This window comes from Larimichthys crocea, chromosome XII (genome assembly GCF_000972845.2).
Source record: "Larimichthys crocea isolate SSNF chromosome XII, L_crocea_2.0, whole genome shotgun sequence".
NCBI classification, from domain to species: Eukaryota; Metazoa; Chordata; class Actinopteri; family Sciaenidae; genus Larimichthys; species Larimichthys crocea.
The window spans coordinates 10,329,916-10,351,748 of record NC_040022.1 but is presented as its reverse complement, the minus strand read 5'-3'; the positions used below and the strand labels follow the sequence as shown (position 1 = coordinate 10,351,748).

Genomic DNA, 21,833 nt, shown 5'->3' with positions numbered 1-21,833 from the left:
ATGTACTTAGTCTTGTTTGTATTCAGGACTAATTCCAGATTTTAAAGTGCATCTTGTAATTTGTAGGATTTCAGTGGCTGAGTGTGCAGTATCAGCAAAGCAATACAGAAGTGTATCTTCTGCATAAAGAGAGACATCGCAGTTTGTTAAGGGATGTAATATTAATTTAAATTGGGAACAAAACAAGACCCGGTATTGAACCTTGTGGAATCCCCTTTGAAAATGGAAAAAGAAAAATCTCCTAAAATGAAAACATTCACAATTCATAAATAAAACCAATATCACATAACAGCTGTATGAGCACAGTGAGTAATGTCAGATGATTAGTCACTCAATAGGGCAGTGAAATACTTCCCTTTGTCAACAGATCATTAATCTTTAACCCTAAAGTTTTTAAGAGGTGCTCATTTATCAAGCTGCCGCTCTTTTATGTTACACGCAATATCATTGATAGCCATCTAACTAGCATCTGTGATGTTGGTGAGCTGAGGTGCTTGCCCAGATCCCTATATCCAGCTCCAGTTCCACTCACCAAAGCAGAATGGGCAGAATTGTACTGGTGTGGTTTAAATGACTGAATCTAATGGAGGTTATTTTCTTGTTTATGACATAAACGGCTTAAGGAAGGTAAAGTTTCTGTCCTTAAATGGGTCTAGATTTTTTTTCTCCTCATAATTATGCATTAAGAAAGAGGCCTTTTGGACTATTATAGAAACACAGAGGATGACCTGCAGCGTTTGTAGGTATAAAAGGTTCATTCCAAAGTAACAAAATCATAACAATTCTTATTTAAGTGAGTAAACATTAACAAGTTCTGAATATTCTATTTTTGCCATATTCTGTAAATAGCCTCCCAAATCACACACTGGACCTATAATAACAATAATAATGATCAACAGTTTTCTTTTTATCTGCTTGGTTTTCATACCATTATACATTAACTTCTTCATATGTCACTGATGTTTGACACTTTGTTTTGATTTCCTTTGTTTGTACATGTACTCTAGAGTCTATGTACAAAGCAAAGATAAAGCTGTATGGAGGATTTGAAATTAATATTAATGTTTGAATATGAATCTCCTGTGCATTTTATGCTGTATAACATTACGTGAATATCAGAATAGATTCCACACTGGACTGTTTTTCCACAAAAGAGCACACGTATTTCAGGATAGAAGAAAACGACACGTCTTTATTAAACTCCCTGTATTTTTATACTTTCCGATGAGAGCTGCCTCATCGTACATTAAAAAGGAGAACACAGAAATTGATTTGTACCTGACAGAGTATGTTGTAGTGAGGCAGTGGCATTGTGTAAAACGGACTAGGACAGTTAGTGGTGCGAAATATTAAAAACTAAAGACGGCTCGTACATTTTAAGACATGTTTTGGCAGTCACCTGTCATCACTGATGATGAGATTTCCATATTACCTTCATTAAACTATAAATCTGCTACATTGGTGGGGGTTGTACTCCTGGTAGCTTTGGTTCAATGATGATACGTTGTATCACCTCAAAATGAGAGTTTCCTATGTTTCACAGTTTGTTGAAATTAAGTCACTTGAGTTGCTGAAGCTGCATCTGAAAACAAATTCATATTCTCTTATAGAGGACATAGAAAATCTCATGTTCGTGAAGGAAAACTGAGTCAAGGACCTTAATTTTTCCCTGATGTGTCTGTGAGGGGATGGAAAGCAGAAGTCTGTGGGTTCGTGTGAGTGTTGGTGATGAAGAACTCTTTACAGCTGTATTGTGGAAATGCAGTATATACACATGTACATTTAGGAAAATAACTTCTTGTATCAGTCCGTCTCTGTCTTCTTTCACAGCCTTTTTTTCGTTATGTACATTATGTTACACATGACTTTGCATACTATACAGGACTTTTTCACGAGGGAGGAAATGTGTGATGTAGAGGCAGTCCTCTTCATCACTGTGTCCACATTCTGGCATCTTGATAATCCTTCATTTAAGTTCACGTGTGCATATAATCAACCTTTGAGGTGTTTTAAAAAGATAAGATATAAAACCATGACGTCTGAGCACAAACAGTCCACACAGCATCGTTTACCTGCTTTCATTGAGCACCTCTATAAAGATATTTAGCCTCCCTCCTGGCTAGAATAAAGTTTTTCTGCTTTGCTCAGTGCAGATCTTCAGGTGGAGAGGGAGGGAGAAGATGGCGAGCAGGGCGCCGGGCTTGGGCTTGAGGAGGGAACTGATTTAGGTGATGGACTTGGATGACAGCTTCCGAGCTCTGTTTCTTCCTCTTCTCTGCTTCCTCCTCCTCCTCTACCTTTTCCTCCTCCGCCTCCTCCCTTTCCTCCCCCAGCTCCATGCCCCTCCAGTCCCTCAGAGTTCTCTAGCATCTCCTGAATGAGAGGAGGCATGGAGCCGGGGATCTCCATCTTCAGTGTGATCACTCGCTCTGCTCCTGTGAGAAAGAGGTGGAGAGAGAGAGTCCAGGTTCAGAGAACAAGTCATGGATGTTTATGGATGTGTCAGCGTTTTCTCATGTGAGTTCTGACCATGGTAAAAGGTAAATGGACTGTACTTATGTAGCAAATTTCTAGTATTCCGACCACTCAAAGTGCTTTTACACTACATTCACCCATTCACACACATTCATACACTCGTGCCAACTGCTCATCAGTTTTAGGAGCTAACCATTCAGATGCATTCACACACTGATGGGAGCAATTTGGGGTTCAGTATCTTGCCCAGGGACACTTCGACATGCAGACTGGAGGAGCCGGGGATCGAACCGCAATCATCTGAATGGTGAATGACCCGAAAATCAACACACTGATTGTTTGTTTGATTTACAATCAGTGTGTCGTGGGAGAAAAAATCTGAGGCGAAACATTGAGAAACACCAAACTTTCCAGACAAACAGTGTATGATAGGGATGATGAGGGGGTTTGGCTAGTACTGGTAGAGAGAGTTATTGGTTACTGCCACATTTAGGTCCTGTCCAATGAAAGCTCTTTTTTTCTGTTTCTGCACTTGGTCTGGGTCATCAAATTATTATTTTTGAAGGAACACATTACTATTTTTTACTAGCACTGTGTTGTCATTACCAAAAGATAAAAAATAGTTTTCAATATGCTGCTGAAAAATGTCTTTATCTACATTTGCCAGAACCAACACTGAATGACACAACACTTTTGTGACAAAAGAAATGTGTGAACCTATCTTTTCTTCCTATCTTTGAAACTCTATTCAAAGCCCTCCTCCTCCTTCTCATTAAAAAAGTGATTATACTATACATTCTTAAAAAAAGGCCTGTATTAGTTTGTATAGTAATAATGATATCATCATATTTATAATAAATATAAATAAAAGTAAATAACCCTGAGAAAAGCCTTTACTGGACTCAAACTGTATATTTCATCCCCTTCCTGGTAGGCTTTTAATATGAAACATCCACAGGAAATGTGGTTCATAGACAGAAGCTTAACAGACGAGAAACTCAGAGCATACTGGAATACTGCATCGTTCATCTGACGTATTCATTCAAATCATCAGGATTTCACTGCAGCGATTACCAGAAAATGTCACACAGCAGGAAGTCGACTGCTCACGAACACTGCACCAACCCCAACAACATTACTCGAGTGAAAGCAGAAGTGGTCTGTAGCCCCACCCAAGTAAATTATGACCAGCCATCACTCATCATTGATCACTGTGTGTGTGTGTGTGTGTGTGTGTGTGCGTGTGTCTCACCCTTTACACTGATGCTCCTGAGGTCGGTAATCTTCATCAGTATCTTGGGAAACATACAGGGTTTATCAGGTCGCCTCCTCCTCACATAGATCTAAAACACACACGACATGGAGGAATATTTATATTCATCTTCTGTGTTCTTCTCTAATCTTGATACACGTCGCACACCTTTTTGAACACATTTATTGCCATTATTTAACGAATATTACCAACAAATCCTTAACCAACGGTAAAAACACAAAACAACAACAGTAAGTCTCCTTCTGGGGTTAAACTGAATATAAAACTAGAATATAATAATGTGATGGCAAACCTTCAAGGCTTCAACAATTGGCTCCTGAAGAACATCCACCTTGTCTGACTCTTCCAGATCTTGACGGTCTGCGAACACAAGCAGCACACGTTATGACACAAAAAAGGCTGTATTACACATTTATAAAGTGCAACACAAGTACACACCACAGGAACCTTTACAGCCTGACATCATCTCTTTGTGAATGTAGGAACAGTCTTCACTCATTTCTGTCGATATGTTTGTTTTTCATCATATCACATTATTGATTATTTTCTTTCGTATTCCTGAGAAATTGAGTGCAGTACCTCCACAGAGCAGGCAGATGGCGCTGAGCAATCCCGTCTCCGCGTCGTCCATCTGTAGTGGGAGCAGCTGGTTGGCGAAGGAGAACACCAGGTCGGTGAGCGGTCCAAAGCCAGCGTTGTGCATCTGGGTGCGGTTCAGAGTCAACCCGTCGGAGAAGGTCATAGTGTCCTGGTCTGGGGTATAGCGGGTGCAGATCCTTAGAATCTGGAGGGGAAAAAAAAGGAAGCGACATGAGATGAATCGTTAACAGGAGACTCTTTACAGTCAACTTCCCGCTGTGTCAAAACTGTGCGCTCTGCCACGTCTGGCAGGTTTGTGTTTGTTGACGTCGTTCGGTGTAACTTCCTCTGAGAGTGTGTGTGTGTGTGTGTGTGTGTGTGTGTGTGTGTCCTCTTTTTCATAACTAGATAATTGATTTGTCCCAGTTTACACTTCGTAAAACAAGTTACGGAGGTGCATAGACTGCGTCATTAGCCCTGAACACCTAAACAAAAGCAATGTGTAAAAATAAGCTTTCAGCTCCACCCAGCACAAACCTCCTGCTGCTGTCCTCCAGCGTGGATTTAAATACTCGACCAGTAGTGTATTTCCTATTGACAGTTTGCTTTTGTATTTTCAATGCTGTTTTCAATCCATGAAATAAAACAGTTAACTTTTATTTTGCAAAGCTTGGCTTCATTCTGCGGTCTTAGAAATGATCGCCCATGTCTCACATATGTTCTTCATCGTATGCTACCACAACAAAACAATCTTTGCTTTAAGTGAGCCTCTCACCACCTTGTGCATACATTACAGCCGTGTGAAATGGAGAGGAGAGGCAACTTCATAACAGACAAATCAGCTCTCACACCCCAATGGAGAGAAAAATAAACAATCAACAACGGTGGCTAATCTCTTTAACATTTTAACGAGATTACTGTAGCTTGTCCCTCCCCATCCAGGCTGTGAGTAGTCACTTCATGAAGCCTGACAATGACGGGCACGTTGAAAAGTTGAACACGTTTCAAGAAAAGGCACCCAATATCGCTGATAATCCAGCTAGTCAAACTCAAACCTTTCCTCTCTTAAACTCGAACATGAGCTGCAAAGCTGAACTGGTCTCACTGGGCTGCGGCACTCTCTCCACTTTTCAGCACCACCTTTATGTTTTGTTACTATTTAACCAAAACCAACAAATGATTAACTTTTTAAGTATGTCACTCACATCCACGTGTGTGACAAAAGTGATGAACTCACCAGTATGTCGAGGCAGGCGGCTTTGAGCAGGGTGATCTGATCAGCGATGGTTAACGTCGTGAAGCCCGGCAGCTGCTTGGCGAACTCCACCGTCTTAATGATGCATTTAGTGGACAGCTCGCTGAACTTGTCCCAAAGACTGACGTCCAGAGAGACGCGGTGCTCGGAGCTGTTGTTCTGCAGGATGGGGATGTAAAGAAAGAGTTCTTTTGATTTTTGATCTGCATTTTTTTTTATTAAAACATACTTGTATTGGTGTCTGTGTGTGTGCGTGTGCGTGTGTGTGTGTGTGTGTATGTACCGTGGTGTATTTTCCCAGCTGACACAGGGAGGGAAATGTGTCCTGATGGGCTCGGCGAATTCGCTCAATCATCTGCTCCGTGTCTGCGGACAGAACGTAGATCTCCGTTTCGCCTTGCCTCTTCTCTTCCTTCTTTTTCTTCATTCTGTCATTTCGCACCACTGATGATCAAACAGGAGATTTAGGTCTTTAGTTTGAACAAACAATTCACACAGAACACTGAACATCTCCAATCAGGAGGCTGCTCTTTTGGTTTGAAATCTTCTGGGAGCATTTATGCTTCTGGCTGCTACTTTCTTGTAAAACCAAGGGAAAACCTTTCTCTTATTTTCTGGACAGAAACCACCGCTTATAGAGACACTTTATCAGTTTCACAAATAAAAGTGAGTTTATCTGACCATGGAGTACTACTGAGCCTGTGAAAACATTTATACAAACAGGCCTGCATGAAAAAAAGTGAGGCTTGAGGTGTCTCTGCTCTGCCCTTCTTCTGTGTGCTGCACTCGAGGATGTTCATTCAGGTCAGTCAATGTGCACAGGTGTTTTGACTCGCTCTCGGCTATCTCGTGTCCCGTTAAAAAAAAAAAAAAAAACAGAGGTGAACTTGACACTGAGACAGACGAAGCTGGAGTTAGCCCACTTTTTCGGCAGCAGAGCAGGGATGGTATGCTGATGTGCTTCTCGTCACGATAATAAGTAAGTATTGTGATTTTAAGATTAATCAAGACTTTTTAGCACTAGAGCATGAAGAACAACTGAATCCTACAGTTGTTGAGACTCTGACATGTGGGTCAGAGTAAAAGAGTGAAGCATTAGTTCCACAGAACAAAAGAAATGTATGCATGTACGTATGAGCACATGTGGATCACTTGTTAGGATGATGCGTGACTGCGGCGCTAATTACCGTTAACATGTTATTGGTGTGTCAGCACTGGGCTAACCCACTAAACATTTGATTCAGGAATTAAAAATTTGATTTAAAGTGATTAAAAATCAAAAAGATATTACAGAGGTTCATACATGATCCTCAGGCAGTTTACAAGCGTGCACCTCTGAAATCTCTGAAGAAGCTGATGGTAGTGGTGCTAAATGCTCCATAGTTAATCGAAGTGAATGGTGGTGATTGTGTGGGCCATGTAATAAATGAGTTTGGCCACCAGATGGAGACAAACATCAAGGTGAAACAGCTCACTGTGAATCATACTGCTTCTCTTCTTTATTCCTGCCAACTACAGAGCAATTTCACACAAACACACACGTTAACCTTCTGCAGTGAAGTGCCTTCAGAAGCTCATACTTGAGCTCCACACACACACACACACACACACAAACACACACACACAGCTGAACTGATTATAACACTACTGTACTCACGCTCTTTGGACATGCCAACGTCGAGGCATTTCTGCAGTCGGCAGGACTGACACCGGTTCCTCGTCACCTTGTTTATGACGCAGACTTTGTCTCTGTGACACGTGTACGCCATGTTCTTCTGGATGCTCCTCCGGAAGAAACCCTGACCACAGAAATGGAGGCATTGACTGAGGACGCTGACTCAGAAAACTGAACAGAACACAGCATGGACACACATATGCATATAAACAGGGACAACCTCGGTACTAGAACCAAGACTTCACTATCACAACTTTAGGAGCGTTACATTTATTGTTGATGGGCAGCTGGTGGAAAGTTAGTACGTAGTCTAACGGGACATGAGCTTGACCACACAAATCCATGCACAGATTCTTTGTGTGTGTGTGTGTGTGTGTGTGTGTGTGTGTGTGAGATTAGATGAAGCAAAGAAGCTTACAAATCCCAGGCGAGGTGCAAAGGTCGTGACCTCTTTGCTCACACACTATGCAAATGCCCGGTAGTCCCACGCGACTATTTTTAATTCAGGTTTTTCTGGGCGTAGTCTGCATCTGTTCACACACGCATGTGTCCCAGTTATCCGGATTGAGTGTTGTTGTAATTTGTTTTGTGTCGTGTTGATGGAAGTTTAGTTCACACGTGTTTAGCTGCCTACCTTGCAGCCCTCACAGGCACTGACTCCGTAGTGGTATCCTGAAGATTTATCCTGACATACGAAGCAGGGCTTGTAGATGCGCGGCGGAGGTGGAGGTGAGGGGGGACTGGGGACGAGCAGGTCCTCTCCTGAGCTCGTGCTTTCCGTCTCTATAGCTGCAGGAGGAGACAGAGGGAGGAGAATTAGTACCGTTTAGTAAGACTAAGATTAAAATCATAATCGTGAAGATGTCATATGTCTTCACTTTATATTTAACGTTAGTCGCTGTAGGATTTGGAACACCTTTATAATACTGGACGTCTGGTTACTTGCAACACACAACATTGTTTCTGTAACCCTGTGATTTGTTTAGAAGTTTCATACCAACAGTTTTAAACTATTACAAAGTTTCATCTTCCCCCCCCTGGAGTTGACAAGTGATATTGTTGTTTGCACCACTGCTGCCACCACTTTGCTCCGTGAAGGACTGATGAACACAGAGACAAAAGAATAACGCTGTTTACCGAGGAGCAACCTCTGTCACTGTGATGTGAAGCCGATGTGGAAGTGCCAAAAACCTGGGTACAGTTCCTCAAGCGTCCACTTGAGGCTGGCTACAAAACGAGTCAGTCTCCATAAGTCCCCGTGTTAAAATGTCCAACTTCACAGCAGAAATAAACATGTTTACAGCCTGGTACAAAAAACAGTTTTGGTCTCTGTAGCTAATTTCCTTGTTCATGACAACTGTACTGAGGGTGAATTTATATACAACTCACCTGTTCAGATTATATTAAGACTTAAAGTTATGCAAAATTAAGAACGTAGTCGCTTTGATTGACAGGTGGGTGCCGTCACAGATGGCTTGTTTGAGCACCCAGGGTCATTCAGCCCACCTCAGGTCTTCCATGTCTTTGCAGATTTTTAGAATAGCCAGGAGACGGCAGAGGCAGGACTACCAACATGGTATCAACAAACAACATCAGGGTGCAGGGTGGGTGAACGTCGACAGCAGAAGAAAACATTAGGAGTATGAATTTGTTCATCAAGTTCCTTAATTTGACATTTTGGGAAATAGTCTCATTCGCTTTCCTGCCAACAGTTACATGAGAAGGTTGATACCACTCTCATGTCTGTTTGGTAAATATGAAGCTGCAGCCAGCAGTCGAACAGGAAACGGAGAAACAGCTGGCCTGGCGGTGTCCCAAGGTAACAAAATCTGCCTACCAGCACCTCTGAAGCTCACTAATTAACACTTTATGTCTTGTGGTGGACCACCAGGCCTGAGAAATGAAAATGCCAACAATATTGTTGTTGTGTGGCTGCATAAAAAAAAAACTAAATGTAAATACACTTCTTCCACAAACTATTCCTTTAAATGTATGCGTAAAACTTCTCTGGGGTGTGGGTCACTGTGGACTTTAGTGCACATATTAGATAACTCCTGTAGAGGCCCTTAAAAATCTTAAAGGCCAGCAAATTAGTGGTTCAACTAGGAGCCGTAGTGCCAGTCAGAGTTCAAGTCCGACAAAGAGAATATTTTAGTTATCAGTCAACCATATGAAATGGACCCATGTCTTTCAGTCCATGGTCCTTTAACAACCACTAATCATCATTTTAAAAAGGCACCAGGAGACACGAGAAGCACAAAGACAATGAGAAGTCAATTTCAGTGTATTATACAGTGAGTACTCAATACAAAACCCACAGTTCACCTAACAATGAATGAGTCTGTATCCCGACAAAAACGCCTCTTTGGGAAGCAAACAATGTGTGGTTTTATGTCCAGTTTCAACAGGAGTTTGTCTGTGAGCTTTGTTATAACAAGCTCCTTGAACAGTATCATATTCGATTTGAAGGGAAGATTGAAAGAATGCAAGCAACATGAGAAAATACTTTTTAAACTGTTCATCTGTTAGGGCGTCACAACTATCATCTCAAGATGAATCATGATTTCTTCCCCTCAGAACGAGAGAGATCACGCTTTCTCCGACAATTCTTAGGACTACCTTACAATACAAACAGTACGCTATATCATGAACAGACTTAAAAACCAAACAGACAGCTCATATGTAATTGCACGAGATCTGCAGGATATCTCTTGACTACCCTTTTAGAACACTTCTGAAAAATGTAATTAGCATACAGCTCACCTGTAGCAATCCAAGCAAGAGTTTGATCCATGAGGATCCTCACACTCCGTAGGCGCAGACCGCCGATGATAAAGTCAATACTAATAAAAACCAACTGTCAAGCTGATGTACGATTCTACAGTTCAGCTTCGACATCATGCTTTGACTGCTTCTCGACACTTAACGTTGGTATAAGAGCAGGTAGAGCAACAGAACCATTGTGTGAAGGCACTACGTAGCGTTTGTCAAACAAAGTATTAATCTTTTCCATATCTTAGACAATCAGTCACAAGCTCTGGAGTATGTTTACTGGACCTCTGGATGTTTGAGTGGTTGTGCAGCAGGGATTTTCCCCTGATGTTTTCCTAGCCTTTATGTGATGTTTTGGGGGCTTGTACAAATTTGCAATGTTACACAGTAACAGAAATGCTTCTGTCATCACCGACCAATGAGCTCAGTTCTTGCTGTTAAAAGGAAGTTATTCCTTGCCACCATCGCCAAGTGCTCGCTCATGGTGGGAATTGTCAGGTCTATGTAAATAACATTATAAAGAGTACAGTGTAGACCTGCTCTGTATGGAAAGTTTCATGAGATAACTTTTGTTATGATTTAGAGCTATATGAATTAAATTGAATTGAAACTGAGAATCTTTCATTGTTTTTTTTAGAACTGGAGGTGGATGAATATATTTGTTCTTCCTCACCATAGCTGCATTTGACTTTGCTGTCTCTCACACAGCCTCTATGTTTTATAAGTAAAATAAGAAGGCTTTGTCTTTGTTCTGATAATTTATGTTTTTGTCACTATTGTATTGAATTTATTAATTGTACTCCACACAATGTCCTTACAATCAAATCCAATCTAAACTCGGTGTGTTGAAACTGAAGGGTTACGATCTGGTCCATGTGATCTATGGTCCCTTTGCAAAATGCATCAGATAAAGAGCTTGTTTTCATTAAATAATAAATAAGTTGGATTAAAGTGTTATCAAAAGGAATTCATTCATGTTCTCTGATTTCTTATGTAATTTCCTCAAGTCAGTCCAAGCTACGGTGGAGGAGTAAACCATAACATCCCACCCCAAATTCTGCGCTCGGCCTCATTTTGTTAAAGCGGTTGTTTTAGTTTTGTTCAGAGTTCTGACAAAGACTGAGTCCGACACATTTTAAAGGTCCCGACCCCTGAGATTAAGATACCAGGACACGACCGCAACTCCTCTGCCTCTCCCTCTCTCATTTTGCCTCCTCTAACCTCTAACCTAACACACACGCACACACACACACACGTCTCCCATCCCCCCTTTTGCTTTAGTAGCCATACCAGACATTCCACTATGGAGGAGACCCAACTCCCCTCTACTGGTCTGCTCTGTTTACATAGAGAGAGAGAGACACACACAGGGAAATAGAGAGAGAGAGAGATCCTCCTCCTCCTCCTCCTCCTCAGCCATCATACCGTCCCTCCACCTTCTCCTCTTCATCTCTCCACTATTTGTCTTTGCTTTCTTCTCACTGACACACTAGCCAACAGTTCCCTTCAGCACTGTCTGACCTCTTTTGAGCTTCTCTCTGTTCTTCTTTCCTCCCATTTCCAAGTGTCTCACTCTGTTTTCATCTGAGTGTTTGTTGATCTCTTCCTATTGCTTCCCACTTCTGCTTTAGTGTGCAAAACCTGCTCAGACGGCAAAATGACCCAAAAAACATGTGCAGCTCCCAACCATGGGTTTCGATTCCCTGAAAAGACTTCTTGCTGTTGAGGGGAAGGACACAGTATGTGAACAGATAGGAATAATGATGACTTGTCTTTAAAAGTGTGACTCAGGAGGGTATCCTCCCATTTTAATCAGATGAGGATAATAGCATTTATAGAAACTCATCAGCAAACATAATGAAATAATAATGACAGTTACAGTAGAGTGCAGTCATCTGACTAAATATTGTTTAAGTACAATTTTAGTGCAAAGATGGTATTAAAAACTATTTTAATGAGGCCTGTTGTGTGCAGGCTAGACTACTGACAGTAAAAAGAATGGACAGCGTATGTGTGGCATCACCCGCCAGTCTCTGAAGAGCCGTTTTAAAACTAACAATATGCATCTTTGGCCCCCGCCATCTTGGTAGTCCTGCTTCTTTCACTTCCTGGCTAATCTAAAAACTGGCAAGGACATGGATCATTGGCGGGGCTGAACGACGCCTGGGTGCTCAAACAAGCCATCTGTAATGGCACCTACCAGTCAATCAAACCAGCCACACTGTTAATTCTGCATAACTTTAAGCCTTAATATAATCTGAACAGGTGAGATCAGTTGTCATGAATGGGGAAATTAGCTATAGAGACCAAAACTGTTTTTTGTACCAGGCTTATGGTCTTATGGAGACTGACTCACTTCTGGAGCCAGCCTCAAGTGGACGTTTGAGGAACTGCAGCTTTTGGCACTTCAGTATTGGCTATTACAGCTAGGGATGCACCGAAATGAAAATTTTTGTCCGAAACCGAAACTGAATAAAAATGAAATGGTTGGCCGAATACCGAAACCGAATATGAAATGCTGTTGTTAAATTTTTTTACTATTGCATAAATAGATAAGAATACATTTGTAGACGTGCATTTTTAAAGAAAGTAAATGTTTATTTAATATCCTTAAAATATTCCAGTAGAATTTCCAGTTAGTATAATTATTATTTCATTCATACTGTTAGAAAGCCCATGTTGTTTTAATCACAATTTGTTGTTGAAAGAAATACTATTTAGTTTTATTATATTTCCGGTGAATTTCCATTTTTCCCACGTTCATGAACGCATCATAGTTATTCCGACGGTCATTGAACGCACCTTGCATGTGTGAGACGCTGTAATGTAGAGAGAAGTATATAGCTCCACCAAAGGGCAGTGTATGATGGATTTCTTGCCTGTGTTTTTCCTATATCCTGCATCGTGGATTTATTGTTTGTGAATGAGAAAAGAATCAGCAACCCTGGCCAGATCACCGCACACGTTGTTTCATTGCATCAATTGCGTCACGCCACTATTCGGCCACTTCACCGAAAGCCGAATGTGGCATTTTTTGCAATATTCGGCCGAATACTTTCGGTTGCCGAATATTCAGTGCATCCCTACTTAAAAGACGCCTCAGTCCTGCAATTAACGGAATAACGTCTGCTACGAGATATTGAAATACATCCACACCGCAGACATGTTGACTCTTATCCAGATCCTGGCTGCACTTCCTGCTTGCGTCATCACAATTCTGTTTCGGCCGTGTTGTTTCGGTGATGTGGGTCTTTTGGTGGCCGAATTTTCAGTGCATCCCTAATTACAGCCACACATGTTGCCGCTTGTTTGCGACATTCACGAGACGTGTAGCACTCACATCTCAGTAACCAATTGAATTCATCAAAATATATTATACAGCTTTGCATCTCTAAATGGGTCACTGAGCATTGCAAGACTGTAAGCAAATGTAGTGTATATGCCATAAACAATACTTTTTCCATTCTTTCAGTCACGCTGACATTAGATATAATGCACTATTTAGTGAACAGGGAGTGATTTCTGGACACAGACTCCGTCTTGTTTGTCTTCAAAAAGCTGTCCCTCCCAATAAAAGTAAAGTGCACTGATGGATTTATGGTTACACTGAACAAAGAAATGTTTCCGCATCATATTTCATGGAGTTCTGCGGAGCTTCCAGCCCAGCTGTGTTCAGCTGTGCTCGGGTGTATCAGTCTTCAATCAGTGGCTCTGTCTCTGTTATCGCTGCCAGGATCTCCTCTCTAAGCTTTCCCAAGGTGAAAGGGAAGGTCACACCTATTGTCATTATACAATACAGGAATGCACAATGCCACGCATGTAGCGGCTTTTCAATGATGACACCTGCAGCTGCCTTACATACGGCTGTCACAGACTGTACATATTCAATGTATAAAGACAAGAAACATGTAATGTAAATATTAACAAAACATGACTTCCTTACATTAATTATGAGCTTTGGGGTTTATTCTGGCCAGGGCTACAAATAATGCATGGTTAAAACCTTTCAGAGTCACCGTCCATCTTTGCTGCCGGGCACGGCAGCCAATCTGTATCTTCATGTAAGTTTAGTTGAAGTCCAACAGTGACAATACTGAATGTTAGCCAGTGCTGGGGTAAGCTGTTTTCCAAATCTGATGTAAAATACTGTTAAATGGTCCCTCCCACCCCAGAGCAGTCCTGGCTTTATGCCAAGAAACAGTTATTCCAATAGAGAGCATGCTCTATCAGCTTAGAGAGCGAGCTCTAATCACAGCACAGGATTTTTTCCTCCCGGGGCAGTTAACAAGATGCAGACATATGTTCTTAAACATGATTTCTGTAGACACACTGTTAAGCCCAGATAGCAGATATCTAATTGAGAGAGCATTTACAGAGAAAATAACCAGATAGGGAAGTCTGCTTTTGGCTAATTATATGAAGTCATATCTGACAAATCGTGGTATTTCATCACACGTTTGCAACAATTCTATAAATCCAATATTACCAAGAAGCAGTGACTGTTCATTGCTCACGCTGACCTAAATGTAACTGGAAATGTGGTCATATCTCATGATGCTGTCACCTGTAACAATGTAAAAAATCCTTGAACTAAATATTCAGTTTCAAGGCAGAAGGAGGAGGCTGATGAGGGTTTGTTGGCTGGTCGAGCCAGGTGGAGGGTGAATGGAGAGAGGGAGTGCTGTTAGCGATAACAAAGCAGCGAATCAGAGAAACAAAAAGTTCTTTTCTGATTGTTCGTGGCGGTTTTATTTGTGAGCTCGAAGGCAAAGCTCTCAATGTCGCGTGCGCGGCGAGGCTACGTTTTTATAACAAATTTAAATAGATGCACAGCGGCATTGTCTCATTTTATTCTGCGTGATGCGTCAGAGTTTTCTCTAACTCATTCAGTATTGATTGAAGTGCTTGTTGACCAGGAACACACAGTCAGCTCAGCTTTCTCAACTAATACTCAGACTAATGACTACTGAATTTCACTGTCATTTCCCTTTTGTTTACTGGCCGACATATAGACCAAATACCAAAGTCTATCTGTGATCAGCTAATGTAATAAGAGCAGATTCATCAGGCAGCCAGAATTACCAGCCAGCTAATGTAATATGAGGCTTTACTGCAGTCAGATCTCTCCTCTCTCCTTCTTAATGGCAAACAGCAGCTTTTCATCTTAAACTGATGCTGACCGTTCCCTTGAAAGGGTTAAATTGACATCGCTGGTGGCTAGTCATATCAGCCGTCCCTTACTAACGTTAATACATGATGACAAGCCAAACGAAACCTGCATCACTTTAGTTTCACAAGTCCCATTCTCCCAGTTAATATTTCATTCGTATCATGTCAATAACTTATCTTATCAGCTTATCAACTTAATTAGTTTAACTTTGAACCAGGACCAGTATTCTCTTAGAGAATATCACGTGCCATATTTAGGAGTTTGTTTCAAAGTACCAGAATGTCTTCTTTTTTTTTTTACTCTCTGCAAACTAACTAACTTGTGTTTGGAACAAACATCAAGTTCTCTCATCTCATTTTCAGGCTGAGCAGCACGGAGCAGCTGTGTCGTTTGGATGATTATAAACATGGGGTCATATTCGGTATCAGCAAATCCTCACTATCAAAAGGACTCCGATCTGTATCAGGGCCAAAAAAAACTTCATCGGGACATCCTGACCGTGTTTGAAATGTTAGAGAACTTGTTTCAGTTCGACGACGGTCTAACAGAAAATGCAAAAGTACACCAAAATGCTAACAAACTTTAGCTCTGCCGTAAGGTGGTATCTAGTTTTTCATCCCTTCCTGACATTTCACCGAGGTGCATGGTATAGAAACGTAAAATCTTCAGTCTAATATGCAAAGCCTGCTACTAAATCACATTGTTGCATTGAAAATGTCTGCCTACAGCAAGGACGATACATCACCTCAATACAACATCGGGATTTATAAATACCCTGGAGCGCCGTAATACCATGATACTGCCTGAAGCTGCTCTCTGTGTTTATGTTTCCCGTCAGAGTCTAATTTGTATTCTACAGTTTCACACGTGAGTTCTTCATGAAACATACTTCTGGGGAAGAAAGTTGGCAGAGGGGGGAAACCAAAAGGGCAGAGACATGTCATCTGTTGTGAAACGCTGCTCTGCAGAGCTGCTGTGTCGAAGTTTGAATGTTTTGCTCGCCAAAAGTATCCATACTTTTTAAATGAATTAGTACGCTGCTACTGCTTTAGCATTATCTGACACACACACACACACACACACACACACACACACACACACACACACACACACACACACACACACACACAAATGAAGACATCAAGTAGAAACAAACGCTGACACACAACCATCCTCCTCCCCTTTTCACACAGTCACACTCTGGTCAAACTTGGTCAGTATACCCTCACATTCCCAGACAAACTGTGACTCTGAGTGAATGTGTATGTGTGCATGTGCGTCACTGAGAGTGTGTGAGTGTGTGTGTGTGTGTGTGTGTGTGTGCGTGCTTCTAAAAGACAGAAAGAGAGGTCATTCAGTGCAGGGAAGTGATGACTGGGCAGCTGACACAGGAAAGAAAGAGGGAGATAGAAAGAGAAATAAAGAGAGGGAGAGATGTAGGTCACTTCCCAATTGTCAGTGAGTCATTGCTCAACGTGCGCGCGCGCGCACACACACACACACACACACACACACACACACACACAGAGTGAACCACTATCCCCCAGAATGTCAATGAAGCAGAGGCTGAATGTGTGTGTGTGTGTGTGTGTGTGCGCCTGCGTCTGTGTACGGCCTATGACCTTTGAACCCGTTTGACGCTCTTCATTCCAGTCACGCACAAAGACGCGCACACACCCGCACACACACACACACGCACACACACACACACACTGAGGGCAATACTCCCTGTCTTCACAGCTTGAATTTACGAGCGCTCCCCGCTTGCTTCTATACGTCTCTATGGCCTCTTTCCTTCTGTCTCTCAGCGGCTGACCAGAGTCCACTCTCTCTCTCTTTATGACTTTAACTTGGTTGTGCAAGGGCCGTGTCACAGGGACACCACCATGTTATCACCCTTGGGTTGCTTGCTTGACTCTGAGGCATGTGAGTGGCAGCAAGAGTGTGTGTTTATTACGCATGTTAGTCTTGTGATAGACAGGGCAACCTGTCCTCTGTGTACCTGTGTATCTTGGCTAGTGCATGCTGGGATTGGCCCCCAGGGTCCTGTAAGCAGGTACAGCAGATATTTGTGTCTTGGCTTGGAGTATTGAACCTCACGGCTTTCTCGTATCGACTGAAATGCACGCATTTTAAGCTGGCACTGAACCTGGTGTTGTTTACTTCAACGTTCGTCGGATAGTTCCTGATTTAAATCTGAATTTTTCCGCTTTTAGCCTTTTTTTTAAATTTCAGTAAAGTTCCTGTACGACTGCTTGTGACTGGGCAACATATAAGATTTGAGAAGTTTAGCAGTTTTGCTAGATAATAGATTTATTAGAACTGACTGATACAGGATTATTCAGACTAAAACAGACCTTTTCCACGTGGATTGCGTTTTCCAGCGATTTTGCTCACACTGAGCTAACGTAACCAGAGATGTTGTCATATTTCATATGACTCTGAACAAACCTTGAACAAAATGCTCAATGAAATGAAATGATCTGTCTGATTTACCCCTTACAGGCAGAATGAGGAGGACTTGTTGGTTGGAGTCAGAGAGCGTAGCACTGGTCGAGCCAGATGGAGGGTGAATGGAGAGAGGGAGCGGCCGGAATAAAAACAGACCTTTTCTACGTGGACTGTGTGCTGACTTTGCACCGATACGACTACTTAAAGATCTTCTTATGTAAAGTATTCTAAATATATTAGCTTTATGATTCCCTATATGTAGGATTTTTTTAACAGTTATATTATTTTTAGTGGGAGCGACAAATTCAATTCCAAGTAAACTTAAAAGCTGTTACACTGTGTTTAATATCAACGCCGCGTAAAAACACTTTAATCTGCTGATTCATGAATCACCCAAACGTCTCTCGTGTTAAACCACCCATACATTACAAACTCTGTTAGTTTTATGTTGTCGGGATGTAAACACTGGAAGCTCATTCAAACTCACTAAAAGCACTGGGCCTGAGGTCACGGCGGGCTAGATTTGGTAAAAGGCAGCTGCTGACCTTGAGTCACTCCACTGAAAACACGAACCAAACCCTCAGGTTGCATAATCCGCAGCGTAGACACACGGCTATATTAACGACGTGACGGAAAAGGACTGCAAAGATGGGTCGACAAACAACATGAGACAAACTGCAAAAACACACGCAGTGTCTTATGAACCCCTTACATGCGTACAGTGCAGGATAAAGCCAAACTGACATAAAACCTGACACGATCCGCTGCGTAGTAGCTTGCTCTGATGATGAACTCACTTCAGAGTTAAAGTCCTCCCTTTTTTGTGTCAACACCCCCTGACAAAGCTGTCATTCATCATGTCCACAGATAGACATGTTGTGTGCAAAGATATGCAGACACCAACGGCAGCTGGTGTAAAACAAGCTTGTAAATGCTGTTACGGGACAAACAAGCAAAGAGTGTATTGAGGAAACATGCTGAGGAGGCAGGAAAAAGTCAAGTAAAAGTCAGTGCTGCACAGAACAGGGTGTTCATTTCCCATTTAGTTAATAAGAGACTATAAAAGAGGCTGTGGGGTACCTGATACTAGAGGAAGGGACTGACATGCCTCCGATGGACCCAGTGGACTCTTACACTCAGCCCCCCTCCCCTAAATGCTGACAACACACATCAGCATAAGCTTACCCACAAGCACCCTGTGTCATTCTCAACTAATTAAATCATCCACACTGACTAATTACGACGTGCCCTGTGGTAATTTCTGTTTACAAGTCTTTTTTTTCAATGGGACTCACAGTGGCTGGATCCGCTCCAGTGTCTGCCGCTCACCAGGGACCCTCCGAACGGACGCTGGAGTCCTCCTACACCGGACAGAAGTCCCTTCTCCGGCCCGAGCCCCGGAGGTCTGTGGTAGTAGTCCATGCTGAGAAAAGAGCCGGGACTTGGGCTGCTTGGGCTGGGGCTGAGACCCACAACATCCACGCTTTCGTACATCCCCCGAGAGGCGAGGAGCTTCGCGTTTGATCTCTTTGTAGCAAACAGAGAAAATACAGATCACAGCGTCCTAGACGAGGAGAGAGAGAGAGAAAGAGAGAGAGAGAGAGAGAGAGAGAGAGAGAGAGAGAGAGAGAGGGGAAGGGAGGGAAGAGTTCACATCTTCATAACAGACTGATGGGAGGAGGAGAAGGGGGAGGAGGGAAAGGAGATGACCGGTCCCGGTGACCTTTCAGCCCTTGGAGGAGCACAGGCAGTTCACTGTCTTTTGGTGTCCGCTGTGTCGTCCTCAGTTCAGACGACGAATGAAACGCAGACAAATGCTACAAGTGCCACCGACTTCCCCGCCGTGCTGGTGGAGTTGCAGCCCCTCGTTACTTCGAAGCACCCGGGATTAAAAAGAGGGCAGCCGCGGCAAAGAAACGCTGTAACATTACTGTGCCGACAACAGCAACACACATGCGGTTAGGAGAGTTTATGACCTCGACGTCTCCTGCCGGGGTCTGTACGGGTTTTCCAAACGTCGCTGTCGTTTCGCTGTATGTTTTCTAGCGTCTGAAACGAGCTTATGTAATTGTCATATCGCTTGCTAACCCTTGTAGCGAGCAGCGGAACAGCCTGTTTCGATGACAAGACGGTTACAGCTTGCCCTTAAATCCGTGTATGCGGTAAATGAAGCCGTCACCGAAAAGTAAAAAAAAAAAAAAGGTCCAGTCGGTGTAACGACGAGCTGCTCCGGTCCAAACGTCAGAAAAAAAACACCCGTGACACATTAACGCTCCGACACGCGCTGTCATATATGTCTTTGAAGTTGCCGCCGTATGTCCAAGTAGCGGTATATCCGAAGGTAAAGGCGGCGGTGAGGTAGGTCAAGATATCCGAGGCGGTTTTGGGTTTGTGCGCCTCCTGTTGCTAGTTGTTTGAGGTCCAGCAGCGATGTCCTGTGATAACCCCTGCTCTGTACCCGGCTCTGTACCCGGCTCTCTCTCTCTCTCTCTCTCTCTCTCTGGTTTGATGACTGACACCAGCTGCGCACGAGCTCCACCTACCTGCCCTGCGCGTGCCTTCCGACCACTTTCAGTGTAGTTTACTGACTATACTGTGACTACAAATAGTAAAGTAACTAGTAAAATGTTTACTATTCGTACTAGTAGTAATATATTCAATTCTCACGAGTACTGCTACTATTAGACTACTTAATTGACCTATTAAAACATTATTAATAATAATATTAAATATTATTCATTCATATTAATATATATTATATGCACAATTATTATTTTGCATGCAAACTGTATCATAAGAACATGAAATATGATACACTGTTCCAGAACTCCCCAACATAATGTAAAATGCAATGAGCTCCAACCTGATCAGATGCACATTAAAAGGATGTTTACATAAAACATCAGAAATATATCCAGTAGTATAATATATAATTACGTAACACTGTCATACTGAATACAAGGCTTTTACTATTCTTTTTATTTATTTGTTTTTTATGGTAGTGTTGCAGTAGTAGAGGAAGTTGTAGCCCTGGTTTTTAGTTTGGTTGAGATTCTGATTAAAGGTTTTAGTTCAGGTTTTTGTTGGATTTTGTTTTATTTTATCTATTACAGATGAAATGTTGCCATAATGTAGGGAAGCATCAGCGCGCACACAGCTTAAATTCCTTTAAGTGAGCCCATGTCCTTGCTGTGAGGCCTGCCCGTATTGATTAGCCGCTGGTTAAAATATGAGCGGAGAAAAGGGGAAACATCACATTCATTGCCGCCTGTTAATCGATACAGGACATTTAATCTATGAGAACCACAGAGGAAGGGGAGAGGTGAAATGTGTGGGGGGTGGTGGTGGTGGAAAGCAACAAAGAGCGAGAGAATGACGGAGGTGGAGATGAAGATTAGGGTTATAGGTTAAAGGTCCAGTCCGTCAGATTTAGCGGGCTCTGTTTACAGAGTATTGCAGAAGTGAAATTCAATATTCGAAACTATGTTGTCATTGCACTGTGCTGATCTGTATCACTGTGAGACAAAAACGTGGACTCAGCAGTAAACTGACAGCTTGCCGGCAGCCAGTGCGGGACATTATGGTGGGTTGCTGGTGGACTCACCACTTTCCTGTGTGTTTTTGCCCTCGCATGGTTGCAAGAAAATGTGTACTGTTGTCATTCTAAGATATTTACATGGCTGATTCTTTTATACTTTTATGTATTTTGTTTGTATCTTAACTGTTTTTATTAGCAACGCTAAGAGTCTTGCTATATGACATGACGGTCGGTTGATCCAATGCTGTAATACTTCAGCAACTATTGGTTGGACTGCTATGAAATTAGCTACAGACGTTCACGTTCCTCTCAGGATTAAGTTTAATGATCCACAATGACTTTTAATCTAGTGGTCAAACATTTTATTTGCTCAATACTTTAGTTTAACATGACAAACTAAGGGCTCATGTTACAAAACTCACGGACACAAGAGGCGTTATTGAGATTTGGCAGGTGTACGCATTGTCTCCTCTGTAAGCCTCAGTGACTTATGGTCACCCATAACCTCATTGTATCCCTGCGTATATCCTGAGAGACGCGCAGGCTGGAACATGCTGATCGTGCACAGGTATTATCCTGGGACATTTGCATGGCTGTCTTCTTTTATACTTTATATTTCTCTTGGTGTATAACCTTAACACATCT

General features: G+C 42.3%; 2 protein-coding genes across 2 annotated transcripts in view; both read right to left on the bottom strand.

The window, feature by feature from the left end:
- LOC104935790 (deleted in malignant brain tumors 1 protein) overlaps window positions 1–21,833 on the bottom strand; it is a 79,247-nt gene that overhangs the window by 11,850 nt on the left and 45,564 nt on the right. The gene's annotated exons all lie outside the window — the stretch shown is intronic.
- LOC104935789 (retinoic acid receptor alpha-B) lies at window positions 1,167–20,150 on the bottom strand. Its single transcript, XM_010751683.3, has 9 exons — window positions 18,946–20,150; window positions 7,892–8,046; window positions 7,240–7,381; window positions 5,866–6,026; window positions 5,565–5,741; window positions 4,328–4,532; window positions 4,041–4,108; window positions 3,728–3,818; window positions 1,167–2,435 (listed from the first exon to the last, which is right to left on the bottom strand). Exons 1-9 carry the CDS (start codon window positions 19,142–19,144, stop codon window positions 2,158–2,160), a joined length of 1,476 nt encoding a protein of 491 aa, XP_010749985.1. The 5' UTR covers window positions 19,145–20,150; the 3' UTR covers window positions 1,167–2,157.

Bases quoted from the DNA above. Each gene is read 5' to 3' on its own strand.
- LOC104935789 (XM_010751683.3), bottom strand. From the start codon at position 19,144: ATGTACGAAAGCGTGGATGTTGTGGGTCTCAGCCCCAGCCCAAGCAGC. The intron at 4,533-5,564 runs GTGAGTTCATCA...TTTCCCCTCCAG, and splicing joins CCGCCTGCCTCGACATACTG to ATTCTAAGGATCTGCACCCG. The intron at 3,819-4,040 runs GTTTGCCATCAC...TGTGTGTTTTAG, and splicing joins CAATTGTTGAAGCCTTGAAG to ATCTATGTGAGGAGGAGGCG.